We start from the raw sequence: 17,482 nt of genomic DNA on the forward strand, positions 1-17,482 counted from the left end.
CATATAATTATCCTATGGCCGCATTAGACACACTTGACAATATCCCATGTGTGGTTTTTTGTTTGTTTGTTCGTTTGTTTGTTTTTTATTAAAATATTTATTTTTTAGTTGTTGTTGGACACAATACCTTTATTTATTTTTATGTGGTACTGAGGATTGAACCCAGGGCCTCACATGTGCCAGGTGAGCACCCTACCACTGAGCCACAACCCCAGCCCCCTCTCACATCTATTTTTGATAAAAATTCTCAGAAAAGTAGAAAGAGAGAAAAAAAACTTCCTCAGTCTGTTAAAGGATATCTCAGAAAAACCTTAAGCTAACATGCTTAATGATGAAGGACACTGCTTTCCACTAAGTTGGTCAACAAGGCAAGGATGTCTTCCTCTCCACCTCTGTTCCAATGTTACTGGAGTGTGTAGCAAACCCAGTAAGCTAAGACACAGACATAAATCACATGCAGTCACAAAGGGAAAAGTTCGACCATCTTTATTAACAGATGACAAAGTCATTGGAAAAGAATCCACAGGAAAAGCAACTAGAATTAATGAGTGAGCTTTGCAAGTATTCAAGGTCCAAGATCAATACACAAAAATCAATTTAGTTCTAAACACTAGCAATGAACAATTAGAAATTTAAATTTTTAAAATACCACATACAACAGCATGAAAAATATAAAATAGGAGTAAATCTTGACAAAAGACATGAATATGGATTAGAAGACTCAATATTGTTAGGATGTTGACTTTCCCCAAATCAATCTGTAAATTCAATGTAATCCTGATCAAAATCCAGATAGGCATTTTTGTAGTAATTGAAAAGCCAATTCAAATGCAAGAGCTGAGAATCTAGAGCAGTCAAAACAACTTTCTTTAAAAAAGAATGTCCCCGCTGGGCAGGGTGGTACACCCCTGTAATCCCAGCTGCTCAGGAGGCTGAGGCAGGAGGATCGTGAGTTCAAAGCCATCCTCACCAAAAGTGAGGTGCTAAGCAATTCAGTTAGACTCTGTCTCTAAATAAAATACAAAAAGGGCTGGGAATGTGGCTAAGTGGTCGAGTACCCCTGAGTTCAATCATGGTACCAAGAAGAAAAAGAATATCCCCATCATTTATACAAAAAAAGCATATATTTTGCATATTGACTAGCATCTGAGAGTTCACAGCAGCTTTATTTGCATAGCCTAAACCAATAAACAACTAAAAAACCATCAATAGGTACAAAGATAAACAAACCATGGTATATCCACACAGTGAGTACCCTTGAACAATAAAAAGGAATGAACTATTAATGCATGCAACAAAATGCATGGTTCTCTAAACAATTATGCTGAGTGTGAGAAGCCAGACAAAAAGGGTACATATATTATTTCAGTTATATAAAACTCTAGAAAAATGAAAACTACAGTGACTGAAAGCAGATCAGTGGTGCCTGGGGAAAGAGAAATGAGGAGAAGGATCTTCTCAGGGTGCCGAATATTTTTCATTATCTTGATTGTTGATATTTCACAAGTACATATATAAGTATGTACTTGAAAACTTGCAAAATTGATCAGTGATAGAGCTCATTCTTACCATATATGAGGCCCTGTGTTGAATACGCAGCACACACACACAAAAAAATGCATTTCATATTTGAAGTATGAACAATTTATTCTTTTTTTTTTTAGTTGCCAATTACCTTTATTTTATTTATTTATATGTGGTGCTGAGAATCGAACCCAGTGCCTCACACATGCCAAGCAAGTGCGCTACCACTGAGCCACAGCCACAGCCCCATGGACAATTTATTCTTGTTTCCTGTTGTTTAAAAGAAAGAGAGAGGGACACACACAAAAAGAGAGAGAGAGAGGAGAGAAAGAGAAAGCCCAGAAGGGACACAATTTTCCAAAAAGCTCAGATGGAGGGTAGTAAGTGTTTCTAAACCTCAGTTTCACATCAGAATCACTGTAGGTAGCTTTAAAACACCCGGGGCCCATGTGGCAGTGGGGGCAGGTATGGAGCAAGAATGGTTAATGGGTGCAGTTGGATAGGAGGAATCATTTCTAATGTCCTATAGCATAGTAGGATAACTAGGATTGACAAACACTTAATTATATATTTTAAAATAGCTAATAGGATTTTTTAAATATTCATAACACAAAGAAACGACAAATGTTTGAGGCAATAAGTAAACCAGTTACCCTCATCTGATCAGTACGCACTGTATACATGCATTGAAACATCGTGCAATATCCCCCAAATTTTACAATTATTATGTAGCAATTAAAAATTTTTAGTACCTTTATTTTATGTATTTCTTTTTTTATATGTATTTCTTTTTATGTGATGCTGAGGATGGAACCCAGTGCCTCACACATGCTAGGCAAGTGCTCTACCACTAAGCCACAACCCCAACTTAATTTTTTAAGTCCTAGGGCCCATCTGCAACCCAGATCTGTAAATTTAGAAGGTGGCATCCAGGCATCCATATTTTTTTAACTCCCTCAGAGATTCCAACATGTAGCCAGTGTTGAGAACTGGTGGATGTGGGATATAAGCAAATTTGAGGAAAGCAAGGTATAAGGAAGCATGCAGGGCATGAAAAGGATCCAAAGTGTAGGGGAAATACAGGCCGAGGAAGGGATGCCCACAGTAGAGGAGTTCAATGGGAAAGGAGGACCTAGGGAGAATTATAGTGGCTGGAATTTAAAAGCTAGGAAAAAAACATGCCTGTGAATGAAGCATGTGTACATTGAAACTTTATTCTGTCTCTGATGAAATGAATGTCTGCAAGTAAAGATAGGTCTGGAGGAAGGAAAGATAGGTATGCTGGGAAAAGGGGGACTGAAGGAACCTAGGCTGAGACCTCCTCACAGTTCTGGCTACTATTCAACAGGGTCCTAAAGCCAAGGTCAGACCCTTAGTAGCACTGGGACTTTGTCACACACAACACTCTGTGAGTTTTGGAGAAAAATGAGTTCCTTGATGTCTCTGCCACCCCCACTTGTGACATCATGGAAACTTCTTTGTGACTGGCTCCTAAACACAGCAGCCAGCCCTCATCCGTGGTGAGGCAGCTAAAAGTGTGACAGGCTTGTGATAAGGGACTGGAGTCAACAAGTGGCAGAGGAGGATGGTAGGACAGACCCCTTCACCCTGGAAGCCCACTGGACTAGCAACAAGATGGGTTCCAGGGTGGGAGATGGCCGCCCACAGTGTCCATGTGTGACAGAGGAAGGGAAAAGATGAAGGGAGGCAGGGAGGGCCAAATCCCAGCCAAGGCAGGACAACTCCCATCCCCTGCCCCAGAGCCTTGAAAAGTGCAGGCACCTGCTGGGTTAAAAGGGACATCTTTATTGGCTGAGCAAAGAGAGAAGACACAGTTGATAGTGATGCTTCTAGAAGCCACTGGGTCTCAGGGTCACTTGTTTGAAGCCCAGTTTCCTCCAAGACGGCTGTACTGACCATCATCATGGTCTCGGAGAGGCTAAGAGGTGAAAAGGGAGACAGTGAGACAGGGTCAAAGTTCTTCTGCCCTCTCCAGAAACCCTCAATGATGGCTTCCTTCTAGAACGCTCCACAAATGCACATGACACATAGTGTCAGCTTCTCCATTCCCACTCACTCCTCCTCCTGATCTTGTCTCCCTCCTGTCAGGGCTCACCTGATAGAGCTGCTCGTTCCTCAGTAGAGTTTGAGTGTCCACAGCTAGAAGAACAAGGGAAGGAGTATCATTAGGGGTGAGGGGGGAAGGGATAATAATACCCATGAAAGCTACAGAGGGGTCTGCAGCTGGTCAAACCCTCCCATGCCCTCAAAAGTCTACATGAGCAATATGGGTGCACAAGTTTTTTCAATATCCAGTGGTAGAACATGGCAAGAATGACCCCCAGATGAAACCAAATCTACCACCAGCCCCATTCTTCAGAAGGAGCATGAGTTTGTTGATTCATATTCTCTGTTTCTCTACTAACCTCCAGAGAGCCTTCCAGTCTCATGGCCTGTAAAGCAGTAGACTCCCAAAGCAAGGAGCAGAGTGGCAACAATGTCAGCAACGATGATGCCAGCCAGGGTGCCTGGGTGCAGCTCCACACAGTTCTGGCACACTGGGGAAGAGGAGGAGTAGAGAGTTTCCAAGATCAGGGAACCATATCTGCCTCCTGTGGCAGCCCTAGGATCTCTCATACTAAGACCCAAACTTCATTAAGATCCTACTGATGGCCTTGCTATATCCTTCTCTCCCCTATCCCAAGGAATTCCCAAAGAGACCCAAGAAGTAATCTCGGCTTGATGGAACCTTAAACTAGGTAATGGGCTAAATCCCTCTGCCAACCAAGCCTGTGGTAACAAGGTCCCTACCACTCTGCCTTGCTGGATCAAGCTCTCTCTCCCTCTCTGAAGACCTCCAGATTTGACTCATGACATTACAAGAGTAACCCCAGTTTATTTAGAGAACAGATTGTTTCATTTCAGAGGCCCGCCATTCCAATCCAATCGGTCCAGGAGGCACATACTTCGATAATATATTTGCAGAGTGGACTTCTTGTCAATCCCTTCACACATATACGTTCCTCGTGGGTCCAGGATGCGTTTTCCCAAGTCCAGATTTTTATTGACTGCTAACTCTGTTCCCACTGTGCCTTCTAGCCACACGACACTGGAATTGCAATGCAAAAACACCTTGTCCTCAATTTCCTCCACAGAGGGGCTCAGACTCGAGGGGCTCACTAAGGGAAAGAAAAATACCATAATCAGAGACAGCTGTTTGGTCTACACCAGACCCCTATTCTGCTGAGGATCACTTTGGGAGTACAGGATAGTCATGGTTTCTAATGAGAGAGGCAGAAGTGATAAGAGAAAGAGTTCAGGAAGTGAACTGCAGATCAGGAAGGTTATGAAGCCGTAGTAGAAGCAGAGAGCAGGCCCTGAGGGACTTGGGGCAAAAGAAGAAGCCGTGAAGCTGGGTTGATCCAAGAACCTTCCTGAAAATGCATTCAGACCACTGATTAGAAGAAGGAGGGGAGAATAGACTGCTGCAGTTCCCAGGAAACTTGGAAAGGCTCAAGAATGTTCCCAGGTTGGAGAGGTCTGCAATTATTCTACTAGAAGTCTTCTAATTCTACTCCCCAATCAATCCCCTATAACACTACCATTTCAACGACTCATCCTCTTTCCTCCCCCTTGTCTCCTCCCCAATATCCACCAGAGGAATGGGGCACTCACTCCTCAAGCCTTCCCCAGGCTTTAGATGATGGCTGGAGTGGGGAGTTGCTGCTATAAACTACCAGCCCAACGATCCAGATTTACGAGAGCAAATCCCATGTAAAGATTTTCAGTTGTTTCACACTTGCTTATGAGAAGAAGGACAGAAAAAAAATATTTATCAAATTTATTATTGAGGCTTCACACACAAATCTTGTGGGGAGTTTAAGGCCAGAGGTGAGGCCAGATTCTTTCTAGAGCCACTGAATTTCTTTGACAGCCTGAGAGCATCTCCACAAGGGCACTGGAATCTATAATACCCATCCCAGGGAAAAGTGAAACTTATGTTCTCCCTGAGCTTCATATTCAGGGATTTGGATATAAAAACATTCTTAGAAAATAGTTATTTCTCCTGCATCTGAAGCAAGTCAGGAGTACATGTGTGCACACTCAGGGAGACATATGTATATCAAGTACTTTACTTCCTAGAGCCATGTCTTCTTTGGAATTGTTTCTAGCAGGATTGCTGGGTGTTCCAGGGTTGCTGTGAATTAGGATGACTATTTATTTTTTTTTTATTTTTTTTAATTATTTGTTTTTTTTGTTTAGGTGGACACACTATCTTTATTTATTTTTATGTGGTGCTAAGGATTGAACCCAGTACCTCGCACATGCCAGGCCAGCGCGCTACCACTTGAGCCACAACCCCAGCCCCTAGGATGACTATTTAACCCAGTTTTCCTGAGAGTAAGAGGATTCTGGGACATGGAATTTTCAGAGTTCTCTTGTTTTGTTTTCTTTTGTTTTGTGGTACTGGAGATTAAACCCAGGGCCTCACACATGCTAGTCTAGTGCTCTGTCACTAAGCTACATCTCCAGCTCCATTTCAGTTTACTTTTTTTTCTTTTCTTTTTTTTTGAGACAGTGTCTCAGTATGTTGCCCAGGCTGGTTTTGAAATTCTCCTACTTCAAGGAATTCTCCTACTTCACCTTCCTAAGCAGCTGTGATTCTGTTTTAAAACGAACTTAAGACAAGAGCTGGGTGCAGTGAAGCACACCAGTAATCCCAGCTGCTAGAAGACTGAGACAGAAGAACAGCAAGTTCAAGGTCAGCTTCTACAATTTAACAGGATCCTCTCTTAAGATAAATAAAAATAAAAAAGGGCTATGGGGGCTGGGGATGTGGCTCAAGCAATAGCACGCTCGCCTGGCATGCGTGTGGCCCAGGTTCGATCCTCAGCACCACATACAAAACAAAGATGTTGTGTCTGCCGAAAACTAAAAAATAAAATTAAAAAAAAAAAAGGGCTATGGGTGTAGCTCTGTTAGATCACCTCTAGGTTCAATCCCCTGCACCACAACAAACAGGGATGTATTGGTATACTATTGACCATGTAATGATCTCCACACACCAATCTGCCCTTCTGCTTTCTCAACCTAAAATTAATTTTTCTCTTAAAGCATTCCCCTGAGTCCCAGAACATGACTCCAGATGGTCACATAATGATGGACAAATGAATAAGAGCCCTGAAAATACTGGAAGGAGTGCATATAGTTCCACTAAGGCACACACATACTGAACAATTTCCTACAGATCTCTGGCCTAAGCTCTTTAAAGAGAGACATTCAGGGCCAACATGTGCCCTGGCTAGAGTAAGTTGAAGCTAAGCACCTCTTTTCTACCTCTCAACCCTGCCCTCCTGACACCTAGGGTGCCTGGTGAATTGGAACAACATTGAGAAGCACTTTCCAGTGGACCTCTCTCCCAGTAGTAATGTCCTTTGCAGGGACCTTCCGCCACCTGCTTGGAGAAGCCTTACTTACCTTGATGGAGAATGGCAGCCAGTATCAGATGGGACAGAAACCTGCTGAGTTCCATTTTTTGGTAGAATTCACCCAGCAGATAGAGCCAGGTCAAGGAACTACCAACCAGAGTGAAAGATACCTTCCCCCAAATGATTCATGGGTATGCGGAAAAAGTAAAGAGTTGGGGAGGAGCTGTAAGATGTCTGCCTCTCTGCTCTCTGCCTTTGATGAAAGGAGTAGGTCAGGGGTGGGGTAGGAAGGAAGCAGTTGCAAATTGTTCTTTCTCTGAGCAGGGAGCTTGGGGTTGGGACGGAAGTCAAAGTAGAGAATATGGAGAAGATTGCCTGGACTTCTAGGAGGTGAATGGAGATTTAGGACAGCCTTTCCTGAGTCATTGGTGAAAAATGAGAACTTCACAGTCCCTGTTGACAACCTAACTACATTTACTTACTAGTTAAAAACTGCCACCTCTCACAGCCCCTTGAGAGAAGGTATGAACCCCATTGCACAATCCTATCAGCTAGGTTCCTCCCATTTCTGGTATTTCTCAGGACCCTTCCCTGGGCAGACTGGGACACCAGATGAAACAGCTTCTAGCCACTGGGAAATTGGACTTCAGAGCATCGCCAGCCAAAGACTTGAATCCCAGCTCCACTGCGAGAGCCAGGCATGGAATTCTCCAGAGCCTCATTCTCAGTATCATTATAAGGATTTGAAAAAAGGTGTTTGTATAGTGTCTGCCACATCAGATGTGCTCCGTAAGAGGAAGTTATTAATAACAATATAATCAACTCCCTGGCAAAATTAAGCCTTCCCAGGAGACAATGTACTTTTTCCCCTTGTGACCTGTAGGGATCTGACACTCCATACTTCTACAATAGGACTGAGCCATGTCTGCCCTGCTCACTGCTGGGATTTTGTGACAGGCACATAACAGAGCTCTGTGAATTTCTGTTGGTCACTGATTGACTGGATGAGGGAGATAGGGACCTCAGATTCTTGAAACTCAATCCAGGCCTTACCCCTGGAAATGTGCTGGCAGTCCTGTTGAAATTCTCCCATCTACTCTCTTCCAGGCAGGCACCACTTTGATGATCTCAAAAAAATAGTGACAAAAATTCCTGAATGAAGGCCTAGTCAGAGGTGCTTTTGCACATGGAGTTCCAGCTCCAAGCACCCAAGAATCCTGCCTAAAGTCATTAGTTATAGCATCAAGTGACAACTGGCTGCAATCCTAGCAACAACAGGAAGCAGGATGTTTATCTCTCTCATGAAGAAAAGAGGTCAGGATCATACCCGCAACCTAGCATCCAAAGGGGTTCTCAGGGCAAGCCAAGTCTCTGAGTGGAAATTCAGTTCTCTCTCCCTCTCCCTCCTTACCACCTCCTCTGTACTCCTTAACAGAAAAACAAGAGGCATCTATCTGCACCTGCAGCCCTGAGAAAGCCCCTGCTGCCCACACTTGAAGCAGAGGGTGGAGGCTCTGGGTTCTTGCCTTTGTGCAGGGGCCCTAGGTGCTGGGCGGAGCCAAACCAGTTGCTGCTCAGGCTGGCTGGCTGCTAAGGCTTGCTCCACACTTCTGCCAAGAAGAGTAGAAACTGACATGGAGCAGGGGAAAGGTCTGACTAGCTTCATCCTGGCTATCATTCTTCTTCAAGGTAAGAGCCTCTAGGGGGTCTGGCAACCTGGAGAAGGGCTCACTGGTAGAGGCCATCACCAGAAAGACAGGGCTGCTGGAATCCTAACCTTGAACCTACCTCAGCAGTCACCCTGGAATTCAAAGAAGGAAAGGCAAAAATGAAACTTCTTACTGTTCTCAACTAGAGAGAAGTAATGTCTCAAAGGGGTTCTTATCTCTGAGAAATCAAAATAGAGGGCTTAACTGAGAAGACCCTGCTGCCGCCATCTTAGGCTTGAATGTAGCCCAAAAGGGCACAGGCAAGAAAACTGAAAGGGAAAGGTACCTGTTCTCTGATTCAGAGATGGGCTTAGCAGTATACCTGTGAATGACTCACTCACTCACTTGGTCAGTTGGCCAACTGGTCAACAAGCATGGGTAAGATCCAAATGGGCAGATAGTGCAGAAGGATAAAAAGATAAATAAAAAGTTTCTGCTCTAAAGAGCTTATGGTGTAATTAGAGAGTTAAATTTCAATGTTGCCATACTGAGCATAAGGTGCAATCAGGGTTGCCTTAATGAATGTCCAGTTTAAAATATCCAATGGTCATCTGGAGTCTGGACACATGGAGGGAAGCCAAAACCACTATAGTTATTGATATTGTACAAGTACCATGTGATATGTGAGGATGGAACTGTAAGACACCAACTCTTATGAGATAATTAGAGGGGGGAAAAAAAAAACTCAAGAAAGCAATGAAAGAATGATCAAGGACCTGAAATAATCAGAAGAGTACAAAGCATGGAATAGACAGCTTCCAGAGGAGAGAATTACCAAGAGTGTGAAATGTTAGCGAGAGTCCAACCACATAAGAACATATTTAAAATTTAAGTTTGTGGGATCTGGCAAAATAAAAGTCATGAGTAATTAAATAAGAACAGTTTTGGTGGAATAGTGTGAGTGAAAACCTAATGGATGAAGGCAGGTGACAAAGGGCAGTGAGTATAGGCTACTCTTGAAAGAAACTTGAATGAAAGGCAGGACGGATGGAGCAGGAGGCAGAGGTAAAAGTACAGTCTAAAAAGAAATATTTTTGAGGGTAAGAGAAACTTGAGCACATTTGTTGATGTCGGAAGTACAGAGCTAGGAAGGGAGTCAAGGGCACAGAGGGTAAGGCAATATTACCTGCTGGGACTAGCAGAAAGGAAATACAGATGGCTTGGCCACTGGGAGACTTGTAAAGAGAAAGAAGCTGGAGAAAAGTCTAACAGGACCTGTGTTCTCAAAAAAAACTAAGTGGAAGGCAATATCACCCGCTGAAACTGCGCTGATGATAGCCAAGTGGGAAACTTAAGAAGACAGGGAGAGTGTGGAATTATTTCGAGAGAAAAGGGATAAAGAGCGAGGTAACACAGGTTAGAGGGCAGCCCAGGAGCTGGAGGGAGCTTAGCTGCATATAGTGAAAAGAGCTTTGGATCAAGCAATAGAAATGTGAGCTCCGGGTCCAGCTCAGACACCAATGAGCTGTGTGTGCACTCCGGAACAAGGCCTCCAACCCTCTGGGCTCAGTTCTCTAAACAATCAATCCAGAAATTTTGCTATAGCAGCTCTCAAGTTCTGAAAGGAAGCAACACTCAGATGTAACAAACATCAGCAATAGTTCCATTTCCTTCCTTTGGAATCTGAGTTTGAAGCAAGGGACTCTTTGGTGATCAATTCTTGGGGAGAAGGGGTGCTAAGAAATCTATTTAACTGTTATGCCTTTCTTCTGCATTTACTCCTTTATGCATTCAGGCATTTGTCCAACAATACGAAGCTCCTACCATGTGTAGGCATTGTGTTGGGGACCATTCATAAGCAGTTCAGCCCTGCACAAAATTCTAAGATAGTTGACTCCTTCCAGCAATTTCTATCATACTTTGACTCCTGACCAGCTCTCTTCATCATACATTCTACCTCTAGCCACACTGCTTCTCTTGTCCTTTACCAAATCTGTATCTTCACTCACCTGTTTTTTTTCCTACCCCAAATGTCTTTCTCTGCCTAATGAATTCTTACAGGTTCGTTCTTCAGGATTCAGCCAAATTTCTCACAACAGCTTCTATTTTTTTTCAAATGCATTCACATTAGTACTAAAAGATAAGTTGTGAGTTCTATTACATTAATTACATATGCTTATTTTTTCCACTTCATCTTAAATTCTTTGGAAGAGCAACTGGTTCTTGACATCACCACCCTTTTCCTTCACAATACTTTATCATGTTAGGTCATCATAATGCTCGGTAAATGTTTGAATTAAATCAAATTGAATTAATTCCAGAGCTATTTCTCTGTACTACTCTACCATGCAACCTGTTATGGAGAGAGATTTGAGGGCTAATTGAATAGCTCATTTTCCTGGGACTCACTTTTCAGGGTTTCTATAATAAACTCACTTTTCAGGGTTTCTATAAGAAATAGATTGCCAAGATTTTAGAAATAAGTCAACTTCAAAGGGTTTGGCCACACTTACCCCTTGATAGGGTTTTAGTTGCTAACAGAATAGAACATTCTGGGCTGTATAGTCAATACCTTTACATATACTGCAATACAATTTGGATGCTAACCCCCCAGAGTTAATGGAAGATCTCACAAGTTAAGAGCATAGCTGCCAACAAAACTGTCCTCCCTGCAAAGGTATTCCCACAAATGCGGGAGTCCCCAGACCTCACTAACTGACAAACTAGCTGTATATCCAGAGAGTTCCCATGACTCCTCATGTTTGAACATGTACTAGAATGACTCACAGAACTCAGGAAAGTATTTTACATACTGTTACAGCAAATATATATATATATATATATATATATATATATATATATATATATATATATATTCGGCTAAATGAAGAAACAGAGAGGGCAAGGCCTTGGGAAGTTCTAAACACAAAGTGTCTATGGCCTCTCCCTGGGGAATCAGAACCCATCACCTTCCCAGCAACCATGAAGCTCCATTACGTTATTATGGAGGTGCCACCACAGAGTCACAGTTGATTGAATCATTGGCCAGTTAACTGAATTCCATCTCAGCCACTCCCCTCCCAGGATTGGCAGCAGTGACTTCAAAGCCCCATATGGTTGGTCTTGACCAGGCCCATCCTGAGTCATTGCCTTAGCATGAGCTCAAGTACAGTCCAAGTGGGTACCAAGAATAGCAGATGCACTGCATCACTCATAAAATCCAAGGGCTAGAAACTCCCTTCCAGGAAGCTGGGACAAAAACCAAACAAATTCTTCATTATAATGTTGACTTCAATTCAGTAATTTAGGCTACATCCAGGAATGTGGGAACAGATTCTGTCATTCCCATGGGTTAGAATCCCTCTTGATCTTGACCTCAAATGACCATGAGAATACTTCAGGGCATCACAATAACTCCATGCCCACCTGATCCTCTCTCTGTTGTCTACAGGTGCTGTGGCCCAGTCAAAGAAAGGTAGGAAAAAAAGACTTCTTTCTGTCCCCAAACTCTGAGGAAATTCATAGAAATGTGACTTGCTACAGAAGTAGTGCACACCTCTAAACTCAACTCCTTGGAGTATTACAAGTTCCAGACCAGCCTCAGCAACTTAGCAAGACCCTTAGCAATTAGTGAGACCCTGTCTCAAAATAAAAAATAAAAAGGGATGTGGCTCAGTGGTAAAGCATGCCTGGATTTAATGCCCAATACTGAAAATAAAAAGTCCCTCAGGAGGAAACAGTTTTAGAAAGGATGAGGTGAAGGGTGATAGATAGCTGCTATCTCCATTATCCACCAAATCAGCCCTGCTGCAACCTGTTCTGGGCAGCTTTCCTATAGATAAGCAATGTCTGGTCCTTGCAGGAGAAAGAAGAACCTGGTAAATAGACAGGTCATATGTAACTGTGACCTGCGAGCCAGTAGCATTGGCATCTCCTAGGAGTATGTTTATAATGCAGAATCTCTCCTCACCAGGACTACACATTGAAGTTTGAGGCACAACTTTATTACTACACTAAAGGTCTTCTCCTGGTACCCTGAGGTAGAGAGAATTTCAGAGGCAAGACCCTTAACAGAATATCGGGCTTTTCCTTTTCAGAAAAACATCTGATAACAGTGAATGACGATCGAGAAGATGGTTCAGTACTTCTGACTTGTGACTTGACCGACAAATACATACAATGGTTTAAAGATTCTCCAAATACACTTGTCCAAAATACAAGTGAAAAAACATTCAATATAGGAAGTAATGCCAAAGACCCTCAAGGGATATATTGGTGTGGAGGATCAGAGTACACTTCAAAGCCATTCCAAGTTTATTATAGAAGTATGTAATCCCCTTTGGTTTGTTTGTTGTGAAATTAAGTGGTGCTTACTCTTCTGGTGAGATTACTGTCTAGGATGAAGGTAGAAATAGATACTGAACAGTGACTACAGTAATAGCCATTTCTCTTCATCTCAGTTTGCTTCTTTTTTTTTTTTTTTTTTTTTTTTTTTGCTGGGGGGTAGGTACTGGGGATTGAACTCAGGGGCACTCCACCACTGAGCCACATCCCCAGCCCTTATTTTGTATTTCATTTAGAGACAGGGTCTCACTGAGTTACTTTTAGCACCTCACTTTTTGCTGAGGCTGGCTTTGAACTCGCAATCCTGCTGTCTCTGCCTCCCAAGCTGCTGGGATTACAGGCGCTGCTTTTTTAACAAGACAGTTTTCTCATCTTTTTGAAAAAGCATAATTAGTCCTGTAAACGCTGGCTTACTTTTGGTTGGGTCCCATGAATTGGAGAAGCTTAGCAACACTGGTAAACTGAGTTGGGTGGGGGAGTAGGAATGTAAGGAAGATTACAAGGTGAGCAGCAGTGAAGAGAGGGATACAGGGGTGGGGAGAACAGGACCTGGGTTTTCTTCTATTCCACATAGTTCCTGGGCTTCCCTAGGACTTCTCAGTGAGGAACATTGAGAAGCACTGAGTTCTTGGTCCAAGGATCTTCCCTAACCATACCTCTAACAGAGGGAGAAGCCTGCCGCCCCAGACAGAAGCATTGTTGCTGGTAGGCAAGAGAAAAAGATCCAGGAAGAACAACACTCACACCCTATGGGAGGCTCATCCCTCACTGTGCCTGGTTTCCCCCAGTGTGTCAGAACTGCATTGAGCTAAATGCAGCCACCGTATCTGGCTTCATCTTCGCTGAAATCATCAGCATTTTCTTCCTTGCTGTTGGAGTCTACTTTATTGCTGGACAGGATGGAGTTCGCCAGTCAAGAGGTAAAAGAGGGCTGAGGGTATGGCCTAGTGGTAGAGCACCTGGCTAGCATGCAGAAGTCCCTGGATTAGATCCCCTGCACCACAAAAACAAAATGAGGAGGTAAAAAAATGTTCTTACCTGAGATGTGGAACCACCCAAGACCTTACCTTTCCTTCCTACCAAAATAGACCCAATAACAGAGACCATGCTGGCACATGTTGCTAATGTGCAGACTTGGGTGAGGCAGGAAAGAGACATTTGGTGTTACCCCAGTATATTTACCTGTTCTAAGACCCAACTTCCTCTGATTTGTTCTCTGTGTTTTTTGAAAACTCTTTACTGAAGTAAAACCTACATATAGAAAAGTGAATCACAAGCTTACAGCTGAAAACATTCAACAAAACAAACATCCATGCATCCAGCACCCAGTTTAAGAAAGAAAGTATTGGCCTGGGGTTGTGGCTCAGTGGTAGAGTGCTTGCCTAGCATGTGTGAGACACTGGGTTTGATTCTCAGCACCACATACCAATAAATGAGTAAAATAAAGGTCCATCAACAACTAAAATTTTAAAAAAATATAAAGAAAGAAAGAAAATATCACCAACACCATAGAAGCTCCTCTTAGGATCATTTTCAACCACTACCCATCCCACTACCCCACTACTATCCTGACTTCTAACAACCGAGATCAATGTATCCTATTTCATTGTGGTTGTTCTTTAGGCAAATGAACTCATGCAATAAGAATTCTTGTGCATGGCTTCTCTCACTCAAAAATACACTTATGAGATTTATCCATGTTCTTGTGTATTGTTGATTCTTATACTATTTAGTATTCCATTGTGTGAATATGGTCTTTTTGTTGTTGTTGTTCAGGGGCACTTAACCATGGAGCCACATCCCAGCCCTTTTTTATATTTAGAGACAGAGTCTCCCTGAGTTACTAAGGGCCTTGCTAAGTTGCTAAGGCTGACTTTGAACTCATGATCTTCCTGCCTGTCTCCTAAGCCACTGGGATTTTAGGAATGCACTGCCATGCCCAGATGGACCATATTTTTAATATTAAACACAAATATGCCTTTTGTTTTTATCCAAGAAATAAAAAAAATATGAGATTGAAAATTTTATCAAAATACCAATGTCAATTTATCATTCTTATGTATGTGTATTTTATTTTTTGTGCAGCTTCAGACAAGCAGACTCTGTTGCCCAATGACCAGCTTTACCAGGTAAGGGATAAGGAATGAAAGACACAATGCCATCATTTGTTGGGATGAAACTTGGGGAGAGAAGCAAATCATTTAGAAACTACTGTTCAGAGAATGAACCACTTACAGCATACCAAATGATAAGATGATTGTCCTTTTGAGCAGAATGGGAAAAATAAAGAGAAGGACTGAAAGAGACTGAGGAAAAGTTGAAGAATATACTGAGAGGGACACATAAAGAAGCTATACACAGATCCTCCCTCTCCTCATCTTCTTTTGGCCCCTAGGAACATAAAGCACCCACTCCATATCCTTGCACATAAAAAGCATTCAGTTAACCAGGCATGGTGACACCCACCTGTAATCCCAGAGACTTGGGAGGCTGAGGATCCCAGTTTGAGGCCAGCCTCAGCAATTTAGCAAAACTGTATTTCAAAATAAAAAAAAAAGGGAAGGGATGTAGCTCAGAGGTAGAGCACCACTGGATTCAAACCAGAAAGAAGGAAAGGAAGGAAGGAAGGGAAAGAAAGAAAGGAAGAAAACAGACAAGCCAGGTACAATGGCACACACCTGTAATCCCAGCAGCTCAGGAGACTGAGGCAAAAGGATTTCAAGTTCAAAGCCAGCCTCAGCAACTTAGAAAGACATGAAGCAACTTAAAGGCTGTCTTTAAAAAAATTTTAAATTAAAAATGCTGGAGATGTGGCTCAGTGGTTGAGCACCCCTGGATTAAATCCCCAATACCAAAAGAAGAAGAGGAGGAGGAGGAGGAGGAGGAGGAGGAGGAGGAGGAGGAGGAGGAGGAGGAGGAAAGAAGAGGAAGGAAAAAGAATTCAATCAGTATGCACCATATTAATTAAGAGTGGGTAGGAAAGATGGGTTTACTACTTTGCTGTCCTCTTCAGCCTCTCAAGGATCGGGAAGATGACCAGTACAGCCGTCTTCAAGGAAACCACCAAAGGAAGAAGTGACCTCAGGACTCAAGAGTAGGTGGTTCTTCAACACCAGTTCAGAGTAAGTGCCTTTACATCTCCTCTCCCCCAACTGCTGCCAAGTATGACTCTCTTCCCCAAGCAACTACAAAGATGTGTGTGTGTGTGTGTGTGTGTGTGTGTGTGTGTGTGTGTGTGTGTGTATGAGAGAGAGAGAGAGAGAGAGAGAGAGAGAGAGAGACACGCATGAGAAGCAGTTGACTGTGGAGTCCCTTTTCTACAAATACTGAGACCAGTACTGGTTGCCTTGACCTAAGAAAATATGAATGCTGTGTGTAGCTAAATCCTCTTAGAGCAGGGCCTCAAGCCACAGAGATGCTAAATATTAACCTTATTAGTGTCTCTCCACATCCTATTAGCATTTTGGTCTAGTTGATTCTTTGGGTTGTCCTGTGCAGATGCCAGTAGTAGCCCCATTATTATTTGGGGCTTACTGAAAGCGTTATTTGATTTTCCAACCAATTGCAATTTTTCTTTTTTTAATCCAGGTGTTCTCCCTTCTACTGAGTTCTCAGAATCAAAGCAATACATTTTGGAGAGCTCTCAGCAAAGAGATTTTCAGCCCTAATTCTAAACTCCAGGATTGCAGAATGACAAACCAAGAGGAGGGGCCACCAGAGCAAATTTGGGTTTTTCGCAAAATAAAAGTCAAGGCTGGAGATATGGTTCAATAATAGAGCACTTGTTTATCTGTCTAGCATGTATGAACTCTGTGAGGCCCTGGGTTCAAAACGGGGTGGGCGGGGGGTGTAAAAATAAGCACAATGTGGTGTTTCAACAGTGCCACCTATTGGTAAAAATGTAAATTGAAAGTAAAAAATAACCCCTCTATTAGAACAGATTTTTTTTTTTTAAGTTTTAATTTTTACTGAGTTTTTGTATAGGTCATAGTTCATGTGGCTCAAACATGAAGTGTTCACTTGCATTCCTATCTACCAGTTGCCTTCTCCATAGGTAAACCAGTTTCTTATATAGCTTCCCAAAGGTGTGTGTGTGTGTGTGTGTGTGTGTGTGTGTGTGTGTATCTTCTGGGCATTAAAGAGAAAATTCTCAAATACACATTTTTTTCCCTTCCCCTGTTTTTCACATAGATGATAGCATACTAGATATATTTCATTTCCCCTAATAAAACCTGAAGATTATATATTCCAAATAAAAATAACTATAAAATGCAGTCACATTGTATAGATTGATTTTAGTCATTTATTGATGGACATTTAAGTTGGTTCTAATCTTTCTCTTAAAACAGTGCTACAATGGCTAACATATTACTGTCATTTTAAAATAATTGCATTGAATTGAAATTTGTGTGCCACAAAATTCACCTATTTTTAAGTGATTCACCTGTTCTCAGAATTTTTAGCAAATTTACCCTTCACCATTACCATAATTCAGTCTTAGAACATTTCCTTATAACATCATTCTCTTAAGATGTG

The 17,482-nt window shown here is 42.4% G+C and overlaps 2 protein-coding genes across 3 annotated transcripts; one reads left to right on the top strand and one right to left on the bottom strand.

Annotated features, from left to right (window-relative positions):
- Window positions 1-471: 471 nt before the first annotated feature.
- Cd3d (CD3 delta subunit of T-cell receptor complex) lies at window positions 472-7,183 on the bottom strand. 2 transcript variants are annotated; one of them, XM_027930709.3, is made up of 5 exons: window positions 7,003-7,183; window positions 4,491-4,703; window positions 3,951-4,082; window positions 3,641-3,684; window positions 472-3,463 (listed from the first exon to the last, which is right to left on the bottom strand). In XM_027930709.3, the coding sequence occupies exons 1-5, from the start codon at window positions 7,055-7,057 to the stop codon at window positions 3,398-3,400; spliced, it is 510 nt and encodes a 169-aa protein (XP_027786510.1). In that variant the 5' UTR covers window positions 7,058-7,183; the 3' UTR covers window positions 472-3,397. The 2 variants fall into 2 exon arrangements, with proteins under 2 accessions (XP_027786510.1, XP_027786511.1); XM_027930710.3 differs by lacking the exon at window positions 7,003-7,183 and adding an exon at window positions 5,200-5,312.
- Window positions 7,184-8,305: 1,122 nt separating this feature from the next.
- On the top strand, window positions 8,306-17,220 carry Cd3g (CD3 gamma subunit of T-cell receptor complex). The gene is made up of 7 exons (XM_027930708.3): window positions 8,306-8,642; window positions 12,054-12,077; window positions 12,700-12,927; window positions 13,735-13,866; window positions 15,032-15,075; window positions 15,960-16,068; window positions 16,535-17,220. Exons 1-6 carry the CDS (start codon window positions 8,588-8,590, stop codon window positions 16,023-16,025), a joined length of 549 nt encoding a protein of 182 aa, XP_027786509.1. The 5' UTR covers window positions 8,306-8,587; the 3' UTR covers window positions 16,026-16,068; window positions 16,535-17,220.
- Window positions 17,221-17,482: the final 262 nt, after the last annotated feature.

Source organism: Marmota flaviventris, chromosome 9 (assembly GCF_047511675.1).
Source record: "Marmota flaviventris isolate mMarFla1 chromosome 9, mMarFla1.hap1, whole genome shotgun sequence".
Classification (NCBI taxonomy): Eukaryota; Metazoa; Chordata; class Mammalia; order Rodentia; family Sciuridae; genus Marmota; species Marmota flaviventris.

What these genes read in the sequence shown, in the direction of transcription:
- Cd3d (XM_027930709.3), bottom strand. Translation starts at nt 7,057, where the DNA reads ATGGAACTCAGCAGGTTTCTGTCCCATCTGATACTGGCTGCCATTCTC. An exon ending in GGCTGCCATTCTCCATCAAG is followed by an intron (nt 4,704 to 7,002) that starts GTAAGTAAGGCT and finishes TCTTTCCCTTAG; the next exon opens with TGAGCCCCTCGAGTCTGAGC. An exon ending in GACTGGAAGGCTCTCTGGAG is followed by an intron (nt 3,685 to 3,950) that starts GTTAGTAGAGAA and finishes TTGTTCTTCTAG; the next exon opens with CTGTGGACACTCAAACTCTA.
- Cd3g (XM_027930708.3), top strand. Translation starts at nt 8,588, where the DNA reads ATGGAGCAGGGGAAAGGTCTGACTAGCTTCATCCTGGCTATCATTCTT. An exon ending in TGGAGTTCGCCAGTCAAGAG is followed by an intron (nt 13,867 to 15,031) that starts GTAAAAGAGGGC and finishes TTTTTTGTGCAG; the next exon opens with CTTCAGACAAGCAGACTCTG. An exon ending in CCAATGACCAGCTTTACCAG is followed by an intron (nt 15,076 to 15,959) that starts GTAAGGGATAAG and finishes TGTCCTCTTCAG; the next exon opens with CCTCTCAAGGATCGGGAAGA.